This window comes from Tinamus guttatus, unplaced genomic scaffold (assembly GCF_059628265.1).
Source record: "Tinamus guttatus ecotype Peru unplaced genomic scaffold, ASM5962826v1 Tinamus_guttatus_pri_ptg000056l, whole genome shotgun sequence".
NCBI lineage: Eukaryota > Metazoa > Chordata > Aves > Tinamiformes > Tinamidae > Tinamus > Tinamus guttatus.
Genome location: NW_028288590.1, coordinates 6,106,941 through 6,126,759, shown reverse-complemented (window position 1 = coordinate 6,126,759; position 19,819 = coordinate 6,106,941). Strand labels below are relative to the sequence as shown.

Here is a 19,819-nt window from a genome sequence, read left to right as displayed (position 1 = left end):
TGCTGAAAAAAAAAGAAAGCAGATGTGATGTATTGTAATTTTTTTTTTTTTTTTGCATTCAGTAACAAAGAGGAGCTTGCAAGCAGTGATAGGGTAGGCAAAGCCAGTAATATATTTGTCAAAGTAAGCAAAATGGGAATTGAGGGGTAAAAGTTGAGATTTGGGTAGAGTATGCCAAAGCTTTGTTGAACACTGAGAGGCAAGCAGTTTAACTTTATTTGCTTTTATTTTTAAAGCATTTTATGAATCTACTTACAACAACAGATGGAATACGCTCCAAGATATTAAAGAGTGTAACAGTTTGGCCTGCTGCAGAATTATGGTCCGACTAACAATGCATCTCATTGCAAAAAGCATCAGTCGCAAGAATGCCAAAGAAGAGCCCTTTGTACAGTATCTACGAAGAGTAACGCATCTGAATTTAGCAGATAAAAATATAGATACAATTGTAAGATTCATTTCTCTCTATTTCATTTTTAGTTTGGCTATTCAAGTGTTCTTGCTGTTCTGTTTTTTTTTTTTTTTAATAGTTGGGAGAGAAAAGCAAGCCAAGTTTATATTTTCAAACGGTTACAAGATACTTTAGAACATATTTATTTGCATTCAAGTCTTAAAAACACTTCTGTTTGGAAATATGTTTTAGCATTTGCTGCTTAATTAAAGTACTGTATTTGTGTGAAAAACTGCTTGTACCCAGAAGTACACAAATGCATTTTTAAATGCATGCATTTTTGAAATGTGAAAATAATTTCTCTGTTGTAACATTTTACATAAAGCATCAAAGCAGGTGAATACATTTCCAGCTGTCTGCAGAGCTGCTTATTATTGACCTGATAAATTTTATTTAGCAAAAATCTTGTTGAACAATTCTACTTACCTAAAAGTGGTGGAAATAGACAGTTGACTACATAACAGGCAGGAAAATGTTATCAACACTAACAAGCTAATATTGCCATTAATCTTAAAAAGAAACTCCATGTAAGCAATTACACAAGAGGTGAACAGAAATGTTAAAGTGATTTTGTTTTTCCAAGAATTTCACAGGACTAGTCCACATATCCACAGCTTTTTTAAAAATGTGAACAATTTACTATTTTGACTATTTGATACAGTTGCTACATAGTAAAGGAGCTTTGAGAGAGTCAACAAAACCAAATGCTACCTACTGCTTACCTCTTAGCTGCTTGTGAAAGAGAGGATCTATCTCAATCATTTAGACCTGGTGCTTCTCCCCATAAAATATAGCCAGGTTATTGCCTGTACTTGCAGGACTTTGAGAACAGGTACTCTAGCCATAGCAATGTGTCCAGGGATGTGGTTCTTGGAAGCTTTAGATCTTATATTAAAAACAAAAATTGGATTTTCATTGATATTCTGGGTTTGATTTAAGGACTTCTAGTTACTAATGGTTACCATTTGAAAATATGAACTATGGAAGGAGATAGGAGGAAATAATAATTTTGCAGGTCGGCTTTTTCATTACTTCAGGAGGAGGAGGTAGTGATCCTCCTGTTAGTATCCTGTTAGATAGTATTAAGTGCAAACTTATTTTGCCCTCTTTTGCCATATTTCTTCCATTCTTGGGAATTTTACCAAAAGCCGTTAACTTGCAGCAGAATCTTTTCAGTCTGTGATTTATTCCTTACATTTCTGAGGAAGTCTGAGAGCACAAAGGAGAGTTCAGGAACAGGATATAAGCCAAGTGAGATTAACAAATTTGGACTGGGGTAGTGGTCATTTCCAATTATACAGGTTTCACTCTACATTTGTTAATAAAATTGTTCCCTGGGCTTGTTCATTTTAAAAATAAATCATGAGGTTTTCATTTTCAAAGACTAAACCTGCAAGCTTAACCCAGTCCTTCTCCTGTTGAGCTAAATAAAAGGAAATTTGTACAGGTTTCAGTAAGACCTGATGTAGTTCAAATTCCCTAAAGATCCTGAACACATTTTAAAATCACTAAACCCTGAACAACTGAACTGTATGATGTTTTTCTAACAGAAAAACAAGAATGTGATTTTTTTTTGGCCATGAAGATAGGAGACTCTCCTTGCTCCATGGGAACAGATCCATGTAAGCATGTTAGCCCACTTCTAGGAATGTCTGTAGGCAGAGTGAGTTAATTTACTTAATCCATTTGATTAGGACTGGTTTATTATATATGGAGGTGGTGGTAGCTTTAAAATAATGATAAGAACATGCTACTTCACTTAAATAAGGAGAATACATTTCAAAGAAATGTGACATTTTGGTTAAATCTTAAAATTGGATGTCTATTAAAATATATCGGTGTACAAGTTTTTCCATGAGTCATTATTTCTTTGCCAAGAACCACTTCCCAGCACATCAGTGAAGTATTAAACACTGATGAGAACTGTACTGAACAGTTGTGCCTCTCCAGAATTTACCTAAAGGAGACAGGGAAAGGAATGGAATCACCTGGGACGTGATTCACCTGTGGGTTTTGGCTGTAGCTCTCAGCTTCTGTGCAGCAGAACGTTAGTGACAAATTTTAGTTTTAACCTGTGCAGATGACCACTGATTCTAATTCTGTTTTTCTAGTAAAAATAGTTGTTATAAATGTTTACTCAAGATGAAAATACATCCCCCATACAGCAGGACTTAAATACAAAAGCAAGTAACAGTTTCTAGAAACTGATAATTCAAGTGAATTTTGTATAATGTTAATTTGTTGCTGTTTATTTCAGGGTGATCTCTCTTTGTGCAGAAATCTTAGAGTTCTATATTTATATGATAATCACATCAGTCAAATACAGAACTTGGACTTTGCTACAAATTTAACACACTTATACCTGCAAAACAATTGTATTTCTTCTATAGAAAATCTCTCATCACTGAAACATCTTGAAAAACTGTAAGTTGAAAATCACATATCTTATTTCACTAGTATGAAAATAATTGTTACACTAAGAAATTTAAACCTATTAAAATCCTTTTAGATGTTAAAATTTGCCATTCAAATAAAAATAATTACATATGATTTATAATCAAGTCTTCTATGATTTTAGATATGTATCATCTTGACATACTTGCACTTGATTTGTTTTTTTCAGACACATAGTAATAATTTGGGTATATCATAAAAGCTATATGTTTTCCTTGTATGTTCAATTACTTATTCCCTTATAATTGTCAGCTATTATTATTCAGTAATACTACTTTTGTTTGTTTTGTTTTAAATAAAACTTGTCTTGCTTTTGCTTTCAAAGGATATTAAAACTGTGTTCTACCTTGCAGGTATTTGGGGGGTAATTGCATCGCAGTAGTAGAGGGTTTGGATAAATTAGAAGAAATAAGGGAGCTACATATTGAAAGTCAACATCTCCCTCTTGGTGAAAAACTTCTGTTTGATCCACGATCTCTCACTTCCCTGGCAGTAAGTATGTTTAGAGATTTTCAAAGAACCATTAATCAGTAGATCATTATTTTAAGGATAAGTCATTAGAAAGCATTCAGTTTTAGTTCCACAGTTATACTATGTTGTGGTATACCAACGTTTCAGGAAAGGCAACTTTTGAAGTATTTATTTATCATGTTAATTGTTTAGTAAACACCAAATAAACTGTTAAAGTGGTTAAAATGTTCAAGACTGTGAGGAGGATGGTGCTGGCCTCTTTTCACTGGTGGCCACTGACAGGACTAGAGGACCCACTTGGACGCAGTCCTGTGCCACGTGCTCTAGGTGACCCTGCGTGTGCAGGGAGGGTTGACTAGATGACCTCGAGAGGTCCCTTCCAACCCTAAGCATTCTATGATTCTATCACTGTATTTACTCATTAATGTAGTTCTATAATGCAGAAGCTTGTCTTGCTATATTTCTCAAAGTTTATTTGTGAGGATGAACAAAAAATGTTAACTCAAAAGGGAATTCTTCTGTTTATTTTTATATCATAGCACTTGACCTTCCTCTAATTCTTGCTGTTGTGAGATGAAGTAATCCAAGACATGACTTGCTATCTTCCTTTATTAGAAAAGAGCCACCCTGAAACAGCACATCTACTTGCCTCACTCTAGATTGGAATAATAGAAAGAAGTTATACAGATAAGGTCTTCCCAGGAAGATAACTCATATTTAAACGTTTTACAGCATCCTGATGTAAACTCACCACCATTTTAATATTCCTAGATTTTACTTACTACTAAAGATGAAGACTTTGTTTAACCAATGATAAGTCCCAAATCTGCTATAATTCTAAACTCGCCAGTATAGGTACCTTTTCCATCTTCTAAAGATGTTATAAACTTCCTGTTCTTTTTACATGAAACCACATTACAAAAGCACCTGAAACACATTTACCTCTATCTAGAACGTAACTAGATAACTGTTCCTACAGTACGTTTACTTTCTGTCCTGGAAGAATCATTCTCTACAAAGGCAAAGTTTGTTGCTTGCCTCACTAGTGTTCTGTAGAGGAGAGCAAGAGCAGAGCTTTTCATAACAGAGAAGCTTTTGTGGGGCCAGGCTGGAGAGAGCAGCCTGCTCCAGCTATTGATAAGAATGCCTGGGAATCAGATACAGCCTTCACCTCTATGCAGTTAAGGTCTTACCTTGGAAAAGTCAATCCATGTCTGTGCCAGTTAACTACTTCAAAGGTAAGGTTAGAAGCACTTGGAAAATTTTGAAAAGAATTTGATGGTGATTCAATGAAAAAATCCATATCTATTAAGAACTCAGGAAATAAATTAAGAAATAATCTTACAGCATTTTAGGACAACATGCAAAGCCAACATAAAACAGTGTGTAATGAATGAGGTAGTTCTAATTTCGTAGTTCTGCATTATATATTTTTTCTTTCTTTAAGGGCTTTTTTGGTAAGAATTTACATCTTGACTCATGCACAGTGTGAGGAAAAAAAATCATTTTCTTTCCCTGTTTTTTTTCCCCCAGAAATCTTTGTCTGTGTTGAATATCAGCAAAAACAACATTGATGAATTGGCAGAGTTAGCAGTTTTGGAAAATATTTCCCACCTTACAGCAATTGACAATCAGCTTCAAAATATGCAGGTATTAAAATAAATATTTGTTCTGTTTGGTATGAATACAAAATATTGTATATATACAAGATACAAAATATGAAACAAAGTATTCAGATTCATAATAGCCATATTCACTAGATGGTGAGTACGAGCGTACTTTACCTCTACGGTTAGTGACAGCATATCCAGAGACAGAGCTGGTGTGTATGCTTTGGCCGTCTGGGTGACTAGCAACAGAAGTATTTGCAAAGAATGCAGTACCATTGTTAATTAATTTTATTGCATTACAGTTTTTAATTCTCTATTTAATGTAAATAAAAGGCATTAATTGCATCATATAGCTGATTTTTCAGTTGCTCTTATATTAATATGACCTTTCTGGATATTATTGCTAGAGTAGCCTAAGATGTGTTTGTTTTGAAAGCAGAAACTGAATTCCTTTTATAGATGTCTGTTAAGGAATGGCAGACCTTCATAAGCAAGAGCTCAGACTTCTAAAATAACAGCTAAAAATGCAATATGAGTCTTTCTACTCTTCCTTTCGCAGTAGTGAATGTGACTTAAACAGAATATTCTGAATGTGTAATTTCCAGCTTTTCTACTCAAAAAGGGAACAAGAGTAGCTTCTGTGTGTTATGATGTTTACTACTTGCTGGCATTAAGAACACTGAAGTTCAAAAATATTTTGAGTCTCTTGCTACTAGTATTTGAATATTGCATTTACGTTGAATGATGAGCTGCCACAGCCCTTACATGGTGAGGGCAAGCAAGAGCAAACTTTATAAATGATTGTTCATGTTGTGTGCAAACCATGAGCATCAGTTTTACTTGATTTTGAAATGGATCTTTTTATTAATAAATGCCAGATTGAATTGACTTGAATTGTAATACAAACCATTGAGAAAAAGTCTTTACTAAAATAAACAATCTTATCACTGTTTCATATATATATCCTGTTTCCTTGGAAAAGTTAACTTTAATTGGTCAGTAATTATTAAAACTACTTAAAATGCTACTACTTATTAGAATGCTTTGCCTCTTTTATATTAAATTTGGCAATTATGTTTTTTAATGAGGAGATTCCAGTGATTTGTGTGCATATTTTAGCAATTATCTAGGTCAGTATACTTTATTTGGATTCTTAATTTTTAACATTTTAATAATTAAAAAGTTGAATGATGCTTTTCTTTATTACTAGAGGATTATCAGTATATTTATAAAGTATTTCAAGCTGTGTGTCTAACTGGAAGTTCTGTTTGAATTCATATACAAATACAATTCAACTTGTCTTTTATTAGGTAATGGAAGCTGTATTTAAATGTGTAGATTACATTACAATAACATTTCACTCTTTTATTATGTAGCCTCTTTTTTCATTTTAATAAAAGTATCTTTAGTAAGGAATCTGAAAATATTTCTGGTAATTGATTTAGAACTGCATTATTCATAAATGGTGTAGCTCATAGTACTGAAGAGATCAGATGAAGAATACATTTTTTTCTGAAAGACCAGCTCTGCTTCTAGGATCTTTCAATTTAGTGGCCATTTTAATAGAAATATATGTTTATTTTGTATTTAAAATATTTAAATATATTGAAAATCCTTACCACAGACTTGGAATTATTTTAATTTTGAGTATTTTTTCTTATCCTATCACAGTGATTTTTAACTGTTTTTTTTCTTTGTTATAAATACAAAATATTTCAGTTATGATGATCTTAAGAGAATTGTCTTATCCAAAGAACCAATTTATGCTAAGAATGAGGATGAAGGTTTAAAAACAGCATTTTCAGTGGTTCAGTAGCCAAGGGAAAAACAGCAAGTAGGCTGCTCCTATTCATATTCTTGCAGGACTGTAAAACTAAAGACCATATGTGTCAGAGAGCTGAGTATCCAACTTTGCAGCTATACTTTGGTTCATTATATTTTAGTAGGCTCTGCTTAATGCTAATATAAATTCTCAAATAATAATATAAAAGATAAAAAGCAGTAGGCCAGGCAAAGTATAAAGCAATTATAATTGTATCTCTTTAACGTACAGTAAACATCTAGCAGAATGATTTGATACATCCAATAAGTGAAAAAAAAAAAAGTCAAGGGATGCTTTGAGTGTATTTCAATTTTTTTGCAACCCCGAATTTCAGGATTCCCTGGCTTATGTTATTCTACAACTGTGACAATAAAAACCATGTTAGGGGATATATCCGATTGCTTCTGTAAACTGCACTTGGTCCAAGCACCAAGGGCTATTTCATACTCACACAGGTCCCAGTCCCTCACTTCCAGCACTCTATTTTCAGAACTCTCAAGTATATCTTTTTTTTTTCCCTGCCAAGGCAGCAAGTCCCCTGTTTTCCCTTTCCTACTCCCCCCTTGCTTTCAGTGCTCCCAGTGCCATCCAGAACATGGGCAGGAATGTTTGGCTTTGGCTGGCGGCCTGCGCTCACAGCCCTGCTTCGCCCGGGGCCCAGCTGCAGAGAGGCCATCCCACTCTTGACAGGGCTGGTGACAGCAGCGCCGAGCTGTGCAGCACAGGGGCTGGGCAGAGAGAACAGCAGAGAGTCTAAAGCAGGCACCATGGAAGGCATAAAATACAAGCGGCCTGTGTAAGCTTTTCTCACTCTTGGATCATCTGTGTAAAGTATAGTTACCTGGAAATATTTATCTCTTTTTTTTCACACCATTTTATAGACCCACTCTCCCTCACTCTTCAGCCATGGCTGTGCTGATTTCAGCATAGCTGAAAATTAGGGCTAGGGAGTTAATGCACTTAAGGTTCTGGCTGCTTCAGGGCACTGCATAACTGCTAGCATAACTAACAGGCATCAGGGCTTGTTTCACATGGCTCAAGTTTCTATAATGCAGTCCAAGTGGTAGAGAGAACAGAAATGAATTAGTTTTTCTTAGTTTGTGCTTAAATAACTTACTATAGGTACCACACATAAAAAAGCATGTCTTACGCTAGCTATTGGGAAATAAGTAAATTTCATAGAATTAGCTTTGGCTTGTTTTCTACTGCTTGTTACTTCATGTATTTTATTCTATTTGGCTTCTTGTTGTTTACATTATTTGGGTTCACAAGAACTTCTAGGATGCTACATATTTGGTAGGAATATTAAAAGGATTTCTTTTTTTAATTCTGAAAAAACCTACCCTATTAATGATAAAAAAAAAACTTTCAGTTGTATTCAGGCAGATTATGACTTGCATAACTGTTTGGATAGATACAGAAATAGATACAGAAAACATAGCTAGAAATACCTATAAAAGCCTGTATTTCCTAAGTCTTTAATTTATTCAACCTCTGCCCAGTATTGATTATGACAAGAGGATATCAAAAAAGATGAATTCACTCACTTCACAATTCAGTCAGGAACAAGAGAAAAAATATAGATTTTCTCAAACAGATTATGACAGGTACTCAAAATGGTGACAAATTGCTGTCTGTAGATGTAGTTAGGGCAGTTGGACTAGACATTTCCGATAAAAACTGGAGCATGCTGGTCAAATACCAATTCTTAAATGACCATCGTTAATTGTGACAGACGTTAGCGCCAGTGCTACAGCTGCCTACTAACACAGTGGCCCTTCCCCCTCCTCCCCCCATAGATGGAATATAATTTGCTCGTCAGTATTTTGTAGCAGGCCTTGGAGTGATAGCATGACATGATCATTTATCAAATGGAGACTGCCCAGAAAAGTGTCTGGTCCCTTTAGTGCAGCATATTGAAAGGCTGGGAAGGAAAAGCGCTTTATTAGAGACAGGAAGGCAATGAACAACTAGAGCGTATCGAAAGGGTAATCATATTTCAGCACAGGATTAGTGTGGTCTTAGATAAACATACACTGGAGTAAGCATGTTCTGGGTCATTTATCAAGTAAGTAACAGCTAACAAAAATCCACGGGACTCTTTGTATACATTCATCAAAGTTAAACTGTATACATTTTATGTTTCAGTAACAGACAATTTCATGTTCCAAAACTGTTACTCAAAAAAAATCTTTCTAATTAAATCTAGATATCATTATAGGTTTTAATGACAGTGCCTGAATGTCCAGTAAGAATAAATAATAAACATACTTTTATTTCTACATTACCTTAGCCTAAAATATATTTTCATCTAAATGGTTGTTTGCACCTAAGTTATGTGAAATGCTATTCCAAAACATGCTAGTAAAGTTCTACTGTGCAATATTATATCTATCAACATACCTTTGAGTAGACTGGTCTTCAAGAATTTCTTGCATTTTGTCAGTGTTCTTTGTAGAACCAGACTTTCACATCATATTTTTCTAAAAAGGCACTATCATCTTTGGATCATTGTTTGGAGGTGTGAGGCTGCTCTGCCACTTCTTTTCTCCGTTTTCCAAATGTATAACATAATCCATAGTGTTTTCTAAAGAGGATTTTCTACCAAAGGAGTAGAGCTGGCAAAACCCAGAATTCTCTCTACTTAAATCCTCAGAAGGAGCTAAGAGATTTCTGCATCCAGTTATTTCATTTCTGGCATCAAACTCTGGCTATGAAACTCTACAGACTTTACAGTTTAGCATCTGTCACATCGTGATGGGTATATTTTTTCAAATTATTACAACTGTAGAACATAAACTATTTCAATCTGTCTCTCCTTTCACACTCAAACAGATTGTTTTGAATCTCTTCTGAAGCTTTATGCACATATAAGGAAGCATATCAAGAATGACAGTCAAGTGAATTTTGAAAAGCATATTTCAGGAAGTTGAGTATCTTAGTAGAAGAGACCAATCGCGATGCTTGGCATCCTTTTAACTTGAATTTACTATATTTAAAAGACAGAAGAGGTTTTATCTAGGTCATACTGTCCTTGGGTAACGAGAAGGAAAGACGGATGGAGAACAGTATATCTCTATTTGGGCCAAACCTATAACTGACCACCCACAGGCATGAAAAAGAGGAATTACTACTTCTCAAATAAAATGCAATTTTACATTTATATAAAAAGAGAAAATGAGCTAAGTGCACTTTACAGGACTTTTAGCTTTATAAAATCTATTTTTTTCAATATAAAATACTTATTCCTCAAGTTTTTCAAAATCTAATCAGCCACTGTGATAATCTAATGGCTCTGTGACACCATGGCTATTTGTTGACAGAGTTATATAAAATATTAACATTTAACTGTTTTTACTGGTGATCTTTCAGCTTTAGGTGCTTAGGAGTAGCTTCAGGTGCTTAGGAGTGGGATTAGAGTTGATTTTTTACAGCTGGCATTGCTATACCCTTAAAAACAGAGTTTTCCAATTGCATCACCATTTCTTCTGTGCAATTATGATGCCCTCAGAAAATGCTATGCAGTACTTTAGCTGAAGATACAAATTCTTAGTTTATGCACTTCAATGGTTGCATTTGAAGTTATTTCTGTTTGCGAGATTTGGGCCCGACTGAACAAATCATTGAATTCTGCCCTAGAAAGGGAAAAGTAATGACAAGGTTCTGTTCTGTTCTTAATTCCAGGACTTGGAGGTTGTATTAAACAAATGGACCAAGCTACGCAGCATGGATCTTACAGGGAACCCTCTTTGCCACAGACCAAAATACAGGGACAGGATTATAGTAGAGTCACAAACCTTAGGTAAACAATTAACACCAACATTCAAGCCAAAAACACACCCAGAACTTTAAAACCCTCTCCGTGTTAGAAATAACTGCCCCATTATCTTTTCTTGAATTGCAGTATTACACATAATGCACATACACATGTTAGTGCCATCATACATATTAATGTCAAATGATGGATTTTTTTATATTTGTTTAATGCGACTAATGTGGCTAAAATTACTTTGCTAACAAGCCACACAAGCTTTATTGCTCAGCCTTGCCTTGTATTAGACGTAACCATGCTCATGCTTATCACCATAAGTAGTAGTTCTCTTATGCTGAATTTCTCTGCCTATGCATAATTGGGTAAATGCATACTTCCTCATCAGAACTTTCTGCAAACAGTATTCCATCTTAACTGAATTTGAGATATTTCCTTTGAAAACTATGAAAATAGTAGATGCTTTCTTTTGTAATTCAAGTGTCAGCTCATTCTTTCAAATAATTAAATTAGGAGTACCAAGCTGTAATATATCATCACATTTTCTTACCGAAACACTAAAAAGAGCAAAAGAGATCTGAAAAAGACAAATAAAATATAAAACCACTAAACATTACATAGCCTTTTAGTTACCTTCTGCTATCACAGAAAATGTTCTCTTTTCTTTTACAGAATCTCTTGATGGGAAAGAAATTAAAGAAATGGAAAGACAATTCCTAATGAATTGGAAAGCCTCCAAATGTGCCAGGAAAAAAAGCAAAGAAAGAATGACGAATGAGCACGCAGCCTATATAGGTTTCTGTAAGCAAACTAATCAATTATTTCATGATTATTATAGAAACAACAAAATAGTAGCTAACACAATCTAAAGTAGAAATGAGACTAATGTTAGTGGTAAGCCCAAAATGCAGGATTATGAAATAAGCCTTTTATAACATAAAATTTAGTTTTAGTTCTGGATCTTTTTTTTTTTTTTTTTCCCTTTTCCTATCCCGACCTCCCAGATTTATGAAAAGGAATAGCAAGAACATCTTGAATGAACCTTTGTAAATATTCATTATCACCTTCATATACCCTAAAAACTGTTAAGCACTCTAGCATAAATCTGCATGAATTATATCATTTGTATACTGTGCTATTCTCCAAATTTAGCCCATTAAGTTAATTTAGCGCTAGTGGAAGCAAGTCTAAGTAGATGAGAATAAGCCAACAAGTTCGTAAAGGGAAAAAACACCAGTTTTGAAAATCAAGGAAAACCTGAAATGAACTTTGAGATTTTTTGGAAGTGATCAGTGCTGTCGTTGTTATGGAGTTCACTACAGACAGAAAATCAAAAAAAAAAAAGAAAAAGTCTTGACTAATGGGTACAAGCAGTACTGTAATAGTGTGAATGAGATTGCCTTTTGAAGACTTAGAAGCAGATATTATAAAGTATTCACAATAGTTTGAATAATATTTATAAAATAAAAATCAGAGGCTGTTACACTTTCCTTTTCACAAGATAAACCTGTGTAATTTGGGGGAGACAGCATATTCTTTATAGCTATACCATCTCAAATTATTATTTCATCAAATCTCAGAAAGATTAGCTCATTTTGAAGACATGAAGTGAAAAATCCTCAGCCTTTCTGTCTCACCCCCAAAAAAGCTGTCGTCTGATCAGTATTTGGAAGCAGTATGTGAACGCCAATAGTTATGAAAACAATATTTTACCATTTGAATATTGATATGAGAGAGTGCTATGTAATTGAATTTACTCTCTTAAATAACATTTGAAAGTTTGTGCTAATCATTTTGCAGTAACTAAAACGTCACTATGTGAGAGTTTGGGTTTTTTTGTTTGTTTTTTGAGACTACTGGTATTTATCTTCAAATCTCACAGAAATTCTGTTGAAGGTGACTTTACAGTGATTAGCTCCGCTTTTTGTTTCAGTTGGTTAGAATTATTCTGCTTTACATTATGACCTGCAGATCTGTATTAAACCGTTCAGCAGCTACAGTCTGCACCCATAGGGATTATAATGAAATGAAAGGCAAAGGGATTTTATCCTCTTTATCAGGATAGCCTCTCTATCGGAGTAAATAATTATTTTACAAGCAATAAAATGTTAGTCATCTTGGTTATACCAATGCTAAAAGATTAAAGATTGTTTCTTGCATTTGCAATGGATTATTTTAGTGACAATTATTTAACTGTGACGACTTATGGTTATCATTAATTTAGATTAAAGAGAATGGTAAGAAAAGCAATTTGACTTTTACAAACTTCTACGTTTTGGTGAATTTTTGCTTTAATATGCACCTGCATCCATGTTGCAGCATTTCCAAAATGTCAAACAGAGTTTCACAATTATCAAATTTTTAGTGTTTTATTCCAAAATTTATTGAAGTCTTTTAGATAATAAAATGTATTGCAGCCTGTGATCAATCACATTCAATAAAACAGGAATGGAATATTGCATTAATCACTAATTCTTTTTCTCCCATAGGTGAGTTTGAAACACGTAATTCCACTATTCCCTTTTACTACAGCCCATCTGTGAAAGAAAGGTCAAATTCTTTAATTTTGTCTGAGATAGGTAAAGATAGAAGAAAACCTCTGCCAAGAACCTATGAAGAAAATGAAGTTGTAGGAATTCTCAGGTATGTTCCTCTCAGGCATCTTCACTCTTCGCTCTTACTGAATCAATTGGAAAACATGTACATGCAGGTAGAATCTCATTCTAAATTAGATTTTATTATTATTATTATTATTTTAACCATGCTATGTTCATTGTCTTTATTTCTCAGAAAGGGTAATAGTTTTTGGTTTCTGGTTAAAAAACCCTATCAGCAGGCTAGCTAATCGTAATAATTTTACTCCAGTGTTACTGGCTTCTGTCATATGCATTTGATTCCTGTATTATGTCCTCCAAAAAGGTAAAATAATACAGAACTCGATTCTTTTAAGTCTAGTTGCTGGTGACAGCGTCAGTAAAGGTTGGTGCGATGTAGACGGTAGTAGGCAGAAAAGAAACAACTTCTCATCATTGTAGCTTACTAGTAATAAAAATGTTCTGGTATGTTATTTACGTGGCTAGGTTTTCCAGTAGCATCAGCTGAAGACCCTCAAGATAATCAAGAAATGAAGCCTGATGCCTGTGCCTTACAGACTTTGAAACAATAAGAGTTTAAACAAGTCAGAATTTAGGACATTCCATATTCCGTATGCACAGAAGCACCTCTACTAACCCCAGTAAAACGGCTTGTGGGAATAAGGTCTGCTTACAGGAATTTGCAGTTTCAGAGCTATAGTTTTACCTGTTTTTTGTTTGTTTCTGTTTTGTTTTATTTTTCCTAGTAATCTTATTTTTGTTGAGTTTGGTTCACCTAAAGCTATTATTTCAGGACTTTTAATATTTTTGACTAAACAATTTCTTGGCTCTGCTGGTTTACCAAAATATCTCACTTAAACAAAGCTGTAGATAAAAACAAAAAAAATGGCATAGGTATTCTCTGGTGACTTGTTTACTAAATGTAGCACTTTATTTCACATTCAAGTCAGAATATATTAGTATGTTTGAAAATTTAACCAAGAAGCATTTAATGCTATTTATTCTTGACAGCGTACCACTTTCCACCAGGTTTTTGTTTTTGCAAGCAAAAAATATTTGCCTTTTCTTTGAAGAGGAATTACGTATCACAGCATTGCTTTCTTCAAAGCCTTATTTTCTGGTCTTCATAACAGTAGATAAGTTCTGGTCTAAAAAGAAACTGAACTCTGCTCTGGATTTTAATCCCTGGGCTACAGAAGGCACATAGTGATCATGCCAGACAAACAGCTCTCCAATTTTGAGACATACTCTAATCTTGTTACTGACAGAATTTCATAGAAAGAGAAGAGTCTCAGGAATTAGTTAAATTTTTGTGTCTTTCTTAAGAAATTTAGGAAAAAAAAACTACATCAAATTACAAGCATCTTCTTTTTAGAGCATGTGCAATTACAAAATAATCATAAATCACATTGTTCCTTCATTAGATCCAATAATTTGTTCTATGCACAAATAGACCTACTTGTAAAGTGAGCAAACTTTGTCACACTCAGCATGCAACTACAGTTAATTGAAATTAGATATCACAGATATTAGTGAATTTTAATGCTACCCTCTGTGTTAGTCAAGTAAGTTATTCCAACAGATGTTTCCTCTTTCTTTATATACACTAGGTGATGTTTGACCCTTGGCAACTGAAAAACAGACATTAAATACCTTTTTAAAGCTACATTAAAATCCACCGAGGATTACGTACAACTTGAACAATGGAAAAAAGGCCTGATATTACTAGATTTCTGAAATATGTCATTAATCTTTCTTTTTCAATAATATAAAAACAATACCAATTTCATGTTTGATTTTCAAAGTTAGTTTTGAACATTGGCAGAAAGTAATTCAAAGAAAACAAATCACTTAACTATTTCAAAGATACCTAATATGTTCCAACAGGATATAATATTATTAATTTTCCCTGAGTGGAGAAGCTGTTGGAATTGTAACGTTGTAAACCTAAACTGTAACCAGCACTTTCAGCCCACATTTCTTTGCTAATGAAATTAAAAATTGTAATAGCTTTGTCATTCAGATTTTAGTGGGAAAGTCACATTTTCCCCCTCCAGGATATGTTATGTAATTGGAAAGATCTTTAAATAATGTAGCCATCACATAATGAGTAACTATTCTGTGTTGAGCCAGCTATTCAAAAGACAGCCTGCCAACCACCATCTACATCCTGTTGGTTCCAGTTCGAGTAGAAAATCTTGTGGGCTGTGTTAGTCTGGCTACTATCCTCCATTTTCTTAGCCCTTAGGCAGGTGCTTTTATCAAAAATGTTTTTATTAATCTTATTTATTAAATATTTATAAATGCCTTGAGTGGAAGTGGTTTATGTGGTCTGTGATCTATGTGGAATAAATTACTTGCATGTTTGATAACAGGTAAGAATATACGTATTCAGCTTGTATGCTAAATTTCAGTTTATTTAAACAACTGTCTGTATAGTGAATAGAATTATTAAGTTAAATTATTAAGTTAACCTATTATATGACAAGGCTCTTTTTTTATGGAGTTTCGATACTGAGATTGTAATGATGGCTTATCCAAAACATAGCTATTACACTCATGTATGTTTATTTCATATTCAAGAAATAGAGTGCTCCAATTTGATGGGGGTGGAGGGATGGGTTACCTTCAGGCAAATTCAGTTCTTGTTCTCTTTCTGAACATCAACCTAAGTGACCTGCACACTGCTGGAAACCTAGAAATTGGTTTCAACCTTTCCTTGTGAGAAAGGGGAGATGCAGAGTTAACATACGCACAAGAACAGTTTCAGCTCTGTGCCCTAGAGCTAGAGTCGCTGAAAATTGTCTGCCACCACTGCCTCTGTTTCCAGAATTAGATGAGTTAAATGTTTGGAGATACCAGCTGGAGCACCTTGGCAGGGTTCAGAGCATCTTTCAACAGATTTGGAGGGCCCCTTGAAGCACCTACAACCCTTCCTTGCCCTTCTGGGCCGGGGACGTTAAAGTAAGAGTATACATATCTTCTGAGTGAGGGCTCAGCTCAGTCGTGATCAGCAATTAATTCTGAAGGCTGTGCAAGGGCAATGTAAGGATTTTTTTGCCGCTTAATTTAAATAATGTAATGTGGAATATGACGGTCCAGGTAATGCTAGATATGCTGAAGTATAAGGATGAAGAGAAGAGGTGAAGTTTTGGAATCGAATAGGTGCTGTGGAAACAGAGCTATCTGAATGGAGACCAGGTATACGTACAAATAGATCAGGTATATATATGTACATGACATATATAATGCCTAATCAGCAACCCTTAATGCAGAGACAGCTGATGAGAGGCATTCCTTTTGTGGCTGCGATTGCTGCTGCTCGCCTGGAAACTACGGGCATAAGATTATCCTTTCTATCCAATGTCCCAACCTCCTCCTTCAGTTTCTATGCTGGTAAGTGTGCCCAAAACTGGAAAAGGATTCAAAATATAATGCACAACAGATCTTGTGCATTGGCAGACCCATAAAGAGAATAAATTTCATAGCTGTGGGCCTCTGAGAGCCGTGCAGCCTTGTCATATACTTCCAACAATGAAGCAAGAATGTTTGAAACCTCTCATAAAATATTTGAGTATTTCATAAATAAAATACTAGAATATTTCACAAATAGCATTTTAAACAGAACACACATGTAAAAGGCAAATCAGTGAATTTAGAGTGAATTATATCATTTAAATGGTTCTATCAAAATCGTATTAGGAACATGGTACTACTTCAGGATGATAAAACAACAAGCAAGACCAAATATGTGCCTATCTCTTTTTATCCTGTTAAAAAATCTCTTCATTATAATAGTTATTACATAAGCAAAACTGTCTTCCAGGATATAGCATTTACTTTTTTTCCCTTGCAGTCATTATTTTGCAGAATATTGTTGTGATAATATATCAGAATCTCTTATCTTTTTGGTTGCTTTATATACACAAAGCATGAATCAGATTAAAAAAGTAAAGAATTAATGCTCATTTTTCTCAGGATCTTAAAACTTGTTCCTGTATGGCAGAATGAAATCATAATTTTCTCTGAGGATAAAATAGAAAACTGCTACTTGAACAGGGATATAAAAATAAATTCTGTCGTAGCTAACTCTGGAGTCTGTTCTGTTGAAGTTAGTGTCAATATACGAATTTACTGTAGTGATATAAATACATGGTCTCTCTTTGCCTTCATGTATCCTGCCATGCATTCTATAGGCACCCCGCCATATCTGAGAAGTTGAAAGCAGTTCCTTTAACAAACCTGAGGTGAATGCTCAGTCATTCTGCCCTCATCTAGCAAGATGAGATGCTGCATTACAATCACTAGTCACTTAGTGATAGCTACACCTCCATGTGGGCAAACCTAGCCTCTATTTTAGCAACAGGGGGAAAAAAAACAACTTATACCTCTTCTAAAGAGTATTTGTCTATTGTTTCCACACCCTTTATCTAGTTCTCCTTGTGTAGGTATTCAGAATTAGAAAGGATCCTGAAGAAAGGACATGCTTTTTAACCCTCTGCTGAGAGTCCGTAGGGATATTCAAGACACGAGCAAAAGCTATTTATAGCATTAAGCATATACAACCCTAGAGTAGAAGCCACATGACAAAAAACACCCATTTTTGAGCCACTGAATGAAGAACCATTGTAAGGTAACAAAATATTAAAAAGCACTTCACCAAATTTGAGCGGATCTGTCTAGTGTCAGGTCCTTTGTAAGTCAACACAAGTGCTGGGATTTGGTGCACTTCAGCCTGCCTTTCAGCGGAAGTGGAAATTGCCTTGCAGAAGTGTAGGACTTTTCAGCTCAAAGTTGTCAAGTTTTATAGTTTATGTTGCAGTGGCCTTCACATTCATCTGTACTATGAATAGCTGTATGTTCTCAAATAAAATATTCATTTTGTTCTCAGGATAACCTGGGAATTCCTGTAGCCATAGTTCTTATTTTACTGCAAATCCCATGTTGTGGCCGAGTAATTAAATAGCAAGAAAATTCCTCACATTGCTCTTGCACAGCCTTCAGCATTAATCACCAATCGAGACTTACTAGCCCTCGCTCAGAAGTGAGCTGAGGTCTATACATTTTTCCTTCAACACTACCACCAAGGAGAGGCTCTGTAATCACTGCGTATACATTAATTCTAGTTTTGAGCAATCACTAAGGAAATTTTTTAAAATCTTATTTTTAAAATGTCATATTAAACATAGTGCAAGGCACAAGTTAATGCAATAGCATATTTCTTATATATACATGTATGTATAGAGAAAAAAAAAGAGAGAGAACACAGTGGATACAGTTATAAAAACCTCACAATCCAAAGATACTAGAATTGGGGCAGAAGGGAGGAAATGGCCAGGAATAGAATCAAGAGCTCAAAATGTCTGTTTTCTAGGATGCGTGTTCAGATATATGATCTATTAGTACTGGAAAACATGTCCTCGTTCATGAGAGTGCAACTGATAAAAATAACCTTTCCTAGGTTTTCTAACAGTTTTTATCTTGCTGTATTATGCAAAGTAGCTACCGAGGATAACAGCTCTGAGAGGGATCAAATATGTGAACCTACTTATTTACATACAGACTGCTGATAAATGCTATATATTGTGACTGTAACAAACACATTTTACTTTACTAGAAAAAAATGTAATTCTTTTTAATACTGTATTTTCATTTTGTTAAGTAACCTGGCCTTGAAGGATTCTAAAAGTTCACTGCCAAAAAAAAGATGTATTTGAACCTTACCTCTTCAATCAAATACCACTGTAACTGGAGACTACAGAGATGACTACATCTTTCTGTTCTTTTAGTTCTGAACAGAATTAATTGCTGCATCAAAATCAAGATAAATCAGAGCCAGATGTGAAATGATCCATGTAATAGACTAATATTTTAATTCACGAAACATATTTGGAGCAATAAGATCATCTTTTTTTAAAGAGTTTAAGATATTGATTATCATACTAATCACTAATAGCATGTCTAATTAAATTGGATATAGTCAGTTATGCATGGCTGTGATAAAATATTTTGGAATAAAAGACTGAGTTTTATCTGATTTAATTTATGTAAAACATGCTTTGCCTATCAGAAAGAATTTGTTTCTTGTGAAACTTGAAAACTACCAGGTTTTCTATAAATGTTTGTGAAGAAAGTTGTTAACTGTCCTTGAGTGTGTACGTATGGAAAAGCCTGTCAGTTTTGTAATAAGAGAATGTGTAATACTTAAAATCATGAGATTATGTCACTTCAGATTAATGTGCACTCGGGTTTGGCACGGACAAAGAAGGATCAGTCAATATTTGGGCATCAGTCAATATCTGGGCAATAGACAGAGACAAAACATTCTTTTTTTTCACCTGCAGCTTTTGATAACACTGATTACAAGTTTTATAGAAAAGCTGCAGGTTCTGAGCCGTGCTAGCAAAGGTTTAGGAGCAACAGGGACATTCGCACGGTTCTGAGATCAAAATCCAATCAGTCTTGTGTCATTTCACTGATGCAGGTTGAAGAGTAAGCATGTAATGGCAGAAATAAGTTTCACTCTAGATGCCATTAGTTATAAAATGTGCAGAATTGGCCATTGTTGATGTTTTTCTGCCTCCTCCAAGAAAAGCTTACAAAGAAAGGTATTGGCATCCCTTCGGACATGTTATTTCTGTCTTTGTT

General features: G+C 34.5%; 1 protein-coding gene across 1 annotated transcript; it reads left to right on the top strand.

The window, feature by feature from the left end:
• Positions 1 to 240: 240 nt before the first annotated feature.
• Positions 241 to 19,085, top strand: PPP1R42 (protein phosphatase 1 regulatory subunit 42). Its single transcript, XM_010215475.2, is given in 9 exon segments — positions 241 to 448; positions 2,709 to 2,875; positions 3,259 to 3,397; positions 4,910 to 5,026; positions 10,493 to 10,610; positions 11,250 to 11,378; positions 13,067 to 13,220; positions 18,834 to 18,870; positions 18,872 to 19,085. Coding segments are annotated over 9 exon segments (1,038 nt in total). The 5' UTR covers positions 241 to 319; the 3' UTR covers positions 18,920 to 19,085.
• The last annotated feature ends 734 nt before the right edge of the window (positions 19,086 to 19,819 follow it).